Source organism: Cyprinus carpio, chromosome A19 (genome assembly GCF_018340385.1).
Source record: "Cyprinus carpio isolate SPL01 chromosome A19, ASM1834038v1, whole genome shotgun sequence".
NCBI lineage: Eukaryota > Metazoa > Chordata > Actinopteri > Cypriniformes > Cyprinidae > Cyprinus > Cyprinus carpio.
The window spans coordinates 3,120,231-3,128,337 of NC_056590.1; the positions used below are offsets into that span (position 1 = coordinate 3,120,231).

Sequence of the window (8,107 nt, forward strand, 5' to 3'; positions counted from 1 at the left end):
TCAAAATTACACATGACACATGTTATTTGGACTTACAGTCAAAATCTGTTAAACAACTATTTAAACTTTATTTCAGTTTACAGTCAAAGCATGCTTTCTTAAGTAATGGGTTTACATGTTATGTATGTCTACCTATAGTCAAAATTGGTTTAGTTAAGTAACTGTTTAACCATGTTTTATTACATCTACAGTTAAAACATGTTTCATTAAATCAGGGTTCGAACATGTCATTTATTTTTTTTATTTTTTACAGTGTACATGCTGCAGTATTACAATGTCAAGCGAACTCTTAATGTTTGACCATACCCAAATTATGAGGTTTAGTGTGTTTAGTGTGCTTTGTAACTTAAGCTATTCAATAACCATTACAGACACAGTGAAGGTATAAGGTGAAACTGTACTTTGCTCATAATAGTTTCAAAGTTCTTTTAAAACAAATCATTCCTCTTTCAATAAATCCATAAAGTTAAGTTTCTATTTTCAGGGATTACAGTAATACATTTAGATAATGTTATATATTTTTAACCATAGCCAACATTCCTCATGTGTCAGCTGAATTTGCAATATGTATTAAAATCTCTTAAAAATGCAGGCTTTACACTACATTAATAGACAGACACACATGTATAAATATTAATTAGACATTAGAAATAAAACAATTTGGAGGAAAAAATACATCTTTTTGTTAGTGTACATTTCCATGGTTGTACCGTGTGTATCCTGAAACTGCTCCACAGTTTGAGATTCACTGAACCAAATGATAAACAACACTAATGAGAAAAATGCTTTCATAAAGCTTTATTCATTCAACAGCAAGCAAAAGAAAAGAAAGTATAATCAAGCTTTTAGTTTTCTGTTAATAATGACTGATAACTTTGAGGAGTGTTAACCCTTTAAACCCAACTGAAGTTGATGTTTTTTCTGAGTGACATACACAAAATAATGTAGCAATGAGAGTCAAAAGGTTGGTATCGTTTGATAGAAAACTTTCTGTACTTTCAGGGGGAAAAAAAATAATTCATTTGGACAATGTCCTGCTGAAAAATAGCTGATAAAAATGTAAGAAGAATTGGAGTGCTCAAGAGAAATTTTTCATATCTGTCTTATTTGACATTCGATATCTCAGGACAGAAATAAGTTAGGAGAAAAAAAATGTATGATATTCCCCAACAAGTTAGCTGTATTTGTTTCAAATTTCGTGGTTATAGCATGAAGTATATGAAAGTTATAGTATTTCATAACAAAACAGGCCTTTTTAGTTTGTATCTGACTCATCTGATCATGTTTTATGATGTTACAAGTAAAACGGTGACATCAATATACTTTCATATGGGTTTGGGGGTGACTTCTTGTACAAAAACTCACTCCAGTTTATTTAAAGCCCCAAACAATTATGCTAGTTTTGTTCTACTCAATGAGACCTTTCAAATGACATGACACATGACTATCCGATCTGTATGATATTTTGTACATTAGAGTACATGGATCAAAAAAAAAAATGTGTAAATTATATTTTTTTAATTTATCAGCAAATAACTCTGCACTACTTTGGATTTAATCAAAGTAACAACAACCACAAAAAACAAAAAACTAATATCCATTTTTTGTTGATCAAGGCAGTGGTTTGAAAAACAGGATTTGCAATATTTTCACAGAGGGAGGCGTCCCACCTGCGGTGCACTTCGGTTTAGAGGGACTGCTCAGCGCTCGTTAAGAGTTGATCGGAAAAATTACATTAATTAAAAAGCTGAGATTATATGCTTTAAAATGATATCTATTTTATGTTATTCCATTCAGGGGTTGCTTAGTAATTTGATTTGGAATCGTTTCATGTGGGTGGTGTCCCGCCACCGGGTTTAAACCTTGAGTTTAAAGGGTTAATGATTGAGCCCCTCTGTTGCTGCAGTGACAGATTATAAAGTACATTTACGGATGGAGCCGTCAACACACACGACCCACAGCACTCCCAGGTCAAAGCTCACATGCTTGTGGCCATTGGGACAGGTCACCATTGAGATCCAGTCTGTGCCTTCGGGTTTGGAGCGAGTGACTCCAGTTCTGCAATAGACAAAATACACGTCTTTTTGAATGTAGCATTTGGGTTTTCATTAAAAATTGTGCTTGACAAGTTAATCATTTTGATCATAAAACTTGTAATATCATGACTGTTCAGCTCACCTTTGGTATAAGTTCCCTTGAAAGTTGACACCAAAGATGCTGCCATCAGTGGCTACTTCAATCATGGATAGAAGTCCAGGAATATTCTTAAAGCTTTTGGACCCAGAACAGGCATTACTAGACACATCCTGCACAAGACCAAAAGAGACACAATGCAGTCAGTCATCGTACAGTCATATCAAGAAAATGATTTTGCAGCTTTCTCCCCAGTGTCTTTATTTCTTTAGTTTTGTCAGAAACTCAAACCTTTGCATGATATCTACTTTATAAAATCTTGGTGTACTAAAGCTTTTGTATTTACATGACATTACCTTCATGATGTAGATTTGGTCATTTTGGTTCACTCCCCAACAGCTGTACGGACCACAGCTGTAGTACTTTAGCTTTCCATTAAGTTGAACCCAAGGAGTGGTGCTGGATGGCCATTTGTTGTTAGCATCCATATTTAAACAGTATATGTCATCATTCATATTGACACCTGCAATGATCTGATCACCTCCAGCATCCACCTGTTTGAGAAGCCCTAACACAATCAACAGTTGGATGAAAGTTTAGTCAGTTTAACAAGATCCGTAATAAGATGATGTCTTAGGGACTATGGCTATTTGAAAACATGTAAACTGGCTGATAAGGCTCAACTTTATTTTGCTCTCTGTAACTCTTCACCTGGAAGCTTAATGAAACGGCCACTCTGAAACTTAAAGATGTTGTTTGCTTGGTTAACCCCCAGCTGACCAGCAGGACCAATACTGAAGTGCTTTAGAGACCCGCTGATCTTTGTGAAGACATTATCAATCAGAACGAACACTTCATTAAGATTGTTCACTCCAACCACTGAGCCAGAGCCAGCGTCTATCTGCTTCAGGTTACCACTCATCACAGAACAGTCTAAAGCTGTGAAAACATCAAATCATTGATGACTTTTAAATATTAATTTATTATTTTGTAATATATATATATATATATATATATATATATATATATATATATATATATATATATATATATATATAATATATACACAGGTGCTGGTCATATAATTAGAATATCATCAAAAAGTTGATTTATTTCATTAATTCCATTCAAAAAGTGAAACTTGTATATTATATTCTTTCATTACACACAGACTGATATATTTCAAATGTTTATTTCTTTTAATTTTGATGATTATAACTGACAACTAAGGAAAATCCCAAATTCAGTATCTCAAGAAAATAACAAGTTCAGTTAAGACCAATGCAAAGAAAGGATTTTTAGAAATCTTGGCCAACTGAAAAGTATAAAAATGAAAAGTATGAGCATGTACAGCACTCAATACTTAGTTGGGGCTCCTTTTGCCTGAATTACTGCAGCAATGCGGCGTGGCATGGAGTCGATCAGTCTGTGGCACTGCTCAGGTGTTATGAGAGCCCAGGTTGCTCTGATAATGGCCTTTAGCACTTCTGCATTATTGGGTCTGGCATATCGCATCTTCTACTTCACAATACCCAATAGATTTTCTATGGGGTTAAGGTCAGGCGAGTTTGCTTTAAGAAATTAGAACAGGGATACCATGGTCCTTAAACCAGGTACTGGAAGCTTTGGCACTGTGTGCAGGTGCCAAGTCCTGTTGGAAAATGAAATCTGCATCTCCATAAAGTTGGTCAGCAGCAGGAAGCATGAAGTGCTCTAAAACTTCCTGGTATATGTCTGCGTTGACCTTGGACCTCAGAAAACACAGTGGACCAACACCAACAGATGACATGGCACACCAAACCATCACTGACTGTGGAAACTTTACACTGGACCTCAAGCAACATGAATTGTGTGCCTCTCCTCTCTTCCTCCAGACTCTGGGAGCCTGATATCCAAAGGAAATGCAAAATTGACTTTCATCAGAGCACATAACTTTGGACTACTCAGCAGCAGTCCAGTCCTTTTTGAAGCGAGACACTTCTGACGCTGTCTGTTGTTCAAGAGTGGCTTGACACAAGGAATGCGACAGCTGAAACCCATGTCTTGCATACATCTGTATGTAGTGGTTCTTGAAGCACTGTCTCCAGCTGGAGTCCACTCTTTGTGAATCTCCCCCACATTTTTGAATGGGTTTTGTTTCACAATCCTCTCCAGGGTGCGGTTATCCCTATTGCTTGTACACTTTTTTTCTACCACATCTTTTCCTTCCCTTCGCCTCTCTATTAATGTGCTTGGACACAGAGCTCTGTGAACAGTCAGCCTCTTTTGCAATGACCTTTTGTGTCTTGCCCTCCTTGTGCAAGGTGTCAATTGTCGTCTTTTGGACAACTGTCAAGTCAGCAGTCTTCCCCATGATTGTGTAGCCTACAGAACTAGACTGAGGCCCCGTCCACACGGAGACGCGTTTCTGTGAATACGCACAAATTTTTTATCGAATGGGCGTTTCGTCCACACGGATCGGCATTTTCGGAAGGTGAAACCGCTATTTTTTGAAACCGGGTCCCAGAGTGGATAAATCTGAAAACGCCGTCTTTGCGTTTTCGTGTAGACACCGAATCCGTGTATTTTCTGAAACGATGACGTCATGAGCCCACGTTTCACCCCTAGTCAAACAATTCTACGTCACGTAACAGCAACAAAAACATAAACAAACACTGAATGATTGTCTTTTTATTATCTAACATTAACACAGATTAATAAATGTAATGTTCCATGTTCGTTTGTATACCGTGCACAAGGTTTATACACATAGTCCATGTCTTCTTCTCCCTTTTTAGTGTATCTCTGTGGCAGAATTATAGCGGCACATGCTTGTCTGGCATGTTTACTACATAGTTTTGTGTTGGTTTTGTGGTTTCGTGTGGACGCAGATATTTCTTGAGACGAGGGGAAAAAAAAGATTGGATAGGGAAAGCTCTGGCTTCGTGTGGACACAGTCTGAGAGACCATTTAAAGGCTTTGCAGGTGTTTTGAGTTAATTAACTGATTAGAGTTTGGCACCAGGTGTCTTCAATATTGAACCTTTTCACAATATTCGAATTTTCTGAGATACTGAATTTGGGATTTTCCTTAGTTGTCAGTTATAAACATCAAAATTAAAAGAAATAAACATTTGAAATAAATCAGTCTGTGTGTAATGAATAAATATAATATACAAGTTTCACTTTTTGAATGGAATTAGTGAAATAAATCAACTTTTTGATGATATTCTAATTATATGACCAGCACCTGTATATATATATACAGTATATATATATATATATATATATATATATATATTATATATATATATATATATATATATATGTAAAATAAAATCACATAAACAAAAATACAAAAACATTGTTTACCCAGAGTGTAAAGGAACTGGCAGCAGAAGAGTAGCAGGACGCTCTGATAAACCTTCATTGCTCCACAACACAGTTTGCTGCTTTTAACCTGTTCAAAACCGGAATTAATTTATATTAGTGAAGTATGGATAAAAGCTGATCAATATCACAGTGACAGTAATTAAATGGACAACCTTATCTGGTTAGTTCAGGATTCAGCAGTCACTGGCAAATCTAGTTCACTGAAGACACTTGGATGGAGCAGAACGATGCTGTCACTCAGCTCTGAAACGAAAAGCTGGTATGCGTTGCATTAGCTGCCTTTTTATGCTCACACTGTGAACAGCGGAAGCTGGATGCAATCCTCGCATGCCAATCAGATGTTCTGTCATCACTTTCTCATTCTTCTCATGCCGTTCTTTTTAGCAGAAGGTTTGAGCTGCTCTTCCCCATGACGTGATTAAATGATGGCCACAGCTGTCAATAAAGATTTGCAACAGCACATGAGGATGAGTGAATGAGTGAATTATTCCTTTAACCGAAGTGAGCAATCTATGTTCGACTTGGTTCGAACCTAATGACAGAGTTTATTTGTCACAAGCATATTTACATGCCACTGTGCCACGCTTTCCTTTCACAAATAAATTATCAAAATATTAAATTATTTAATGTATATTGAAAAACATACTAAATAGAATTGTTAATATATTTAAATATATTGAACAACACATGAGGAATTGTTGCTTTTCATATATTGGAAAACATGTGACAATACTTCTATATCATGCTGGATGCAATTTTATATTTAAAAAAATGCATGTAATAAAATATGGTGCTGTGTATAAATATATTTTGAATGTTTGTGCAAAATATGTACACCATCATGAGGAAAATATATATGATATATATCCATACATTTGTATTTATATATAATACATATAGTACATCAATCAGTTAAATCATACGTCAAATTTTATTTTCCACCTACCATGTTGCCTTTAACAAGATATCCAATTGTCCAAAAATCCCCAAATTTTAATATTTGTTTCCAGTAAACACTTTTTTTCTTACATACAATCAAACATTAGTTCATATATGATATGTGTAACTATAGAAAACAATAGTGAGAAACCAGCTTATGAATGTGTTCAGCTTCCTCATGTAAGAGAAATTAATTAACTGACAGTTTCAACAAAGCTATTACTATTATTGTAAAAAAATGTAGTTCAGCTTTTGTTTTCATTGCTGTATATTTTTTATATGTATCAACATATAGCCATATATGGTCTATGCATATATTGCAGTAAATTGAGAAACATAAGCACTAGTTTCCAATTTCCAAATCCAATTCAGTTGCATTGCTTCAGTCCAGCCAGTAATGTTTGTGGTTATATGGTTTGCTGTCTCAGACACTTCTCTTTCTGCGATCTTCCTATATTTGGTAGCAGGGGACAGTGGGGTAAGATGAGCTGGTGGGTGTCAAAGCACATTTTCCCAGACACTTATAATAGCTTTCATTAAAAACATTAACTAACATTGCTGCTTTTTTAATGCTTAACAGATTATTATTTGAAAGTTAATAGTTGGAAATGACACGAAAATACAAAAATGAACTGTTAGTGGTCTAATGCAGGAAATACCATTACAATCGGATTGAGAAACTTTACAACAACAAAGTGTTCCTGTGCCTCAGTGGTAGAGCATTGCATTAGCAGCGCAAAAGGTTGTGGGCTTGATTCCCAGGGAACACATGTTAGGTAAAAATGTTAGCCTGAATGCACTCTGTAAGTAGCTTTGGATAAAAGTGTCTGCTAAATGTGTAAATGTAAGTATAGACTGGATCTCTGTGAAACCTTCCTATTACCCAACACCCTTACCAAGATAATTATTGTCTTAGTTTAATATAAGACCAGTAATACATCCAGTTAGGGTTTTAAATCACTAATAAATTTGGAAAATTTTCTTAATTTGACTGAAGCAACAAACTTTCTTCAAAATCTTTCAAATATATGGTTTATAGATATCTTTTAGATTTACAGTCTGGCATTAATGTGTCAGATTGTGCAGATGTGATGTAATTTATACGAATTTCATTCAGTACTGTCACAATTTAAACATTTCAAAGCTAGACTCGACAAAGCTACCTAAATCTCCATTAGATTAGATTCCAATTTTGCCATTTTTTAATTTATATTTTTATTCATTTAACAATGTTTATTACATTTGGGGAAGTCGTGGCCTAATGGTTAGAGAGTTGGACTTGCAATCCAAGGGTTGTGAGTTCGAGTCTCGGGCTGGCAGGAATTGTAGGTGGGGGGAGTGAATGTACAGCACTCTCTCCACCCTCAATATCACGACTGAGGTGCCCTTGACAAGGCACCGAACCCCCACCTGCTCCCCGGGTGCCGCAGCATAAATGGCTGCCCACTGCTCCGGGTGTGTGTTCACGGTGTGTGTGTTCACTGCTGTGTGTGTGCACTTTGGATGGGTTAAAAGCAGAGCATGAATTCCAAGTATGGGTTACCATACTTGGCTGTATGTCATGTCACTTTTACTTTCATATTGTTTCAAAGCAGCTTTAAAGAAAATGCTTGATTGAATGCAATAATGTTATAATACATGTTATGTTGTTAGTTACGGATCAG

At 35.8% G+C, this 8,107-nt stretch overlaps 1 protein-coding gene across 1 annotated transcript; it reads right to left on the reverse strand.

Annotated features, from left to right (window-relative positions):
- Positions 1 to 783: 783 nt before the first annotated feature.
- On the reverse strand, positions 784 to 5,785 carry LOC109075281 (fish-egg lectin-like). Its single transcript, XM_042776069.1, has 6 exons — positions 5,657 to 5,785; positions 5,484 to 5,571; positions 2,845 to 3,072; positions 2,490 to 2,701; positions 2,179 to 2,306; positions 784 to 2,058 (listed from the first exon to the last, which is right to left on the reverse strand). The coding sequence occupies exons 2-6, from the start codon at positions 5,539 to 5,541 to the stop codon at positions 1,914 to 1,916; spliced, it is 771 nt and encodes a 256-aa protein (XP_042632003.1). The 5' UTR covers positions 5,542 to 5,571; positions 5,657 to 5,785; the 3' UTR covers positions 784 to 1,913.
- Positions 5,786 to 8,107: the final 2,322 nt, after the last annotated feature.

Excerpts from the sequence above, each read along its gene's own strand:
- LOC109075281 (XM_042776069.1), bottom strand. The coding sequence starts at position 5,541 with ATGAAGGTTTATCAGAGCGTCCTGCTACTCTTCTGCTGCCAGTTCCTT. Across the intron at positions 2,702-2,844 it reads CCGTTTCATTAAGCTTCCAG|GGCTTCTCAAACAGGTGGAT; the intron begins GTGAAGAGTTAC and ends TGATTGTGTTAG. Across the intron at positions 2,059-2,178 it reads CAAGGGAACTTATACCAAAG|AACTGGAGTCACTCGCTCCA; the intron begins GTGAGCTGAACA and ends TGTCTATTGCAG.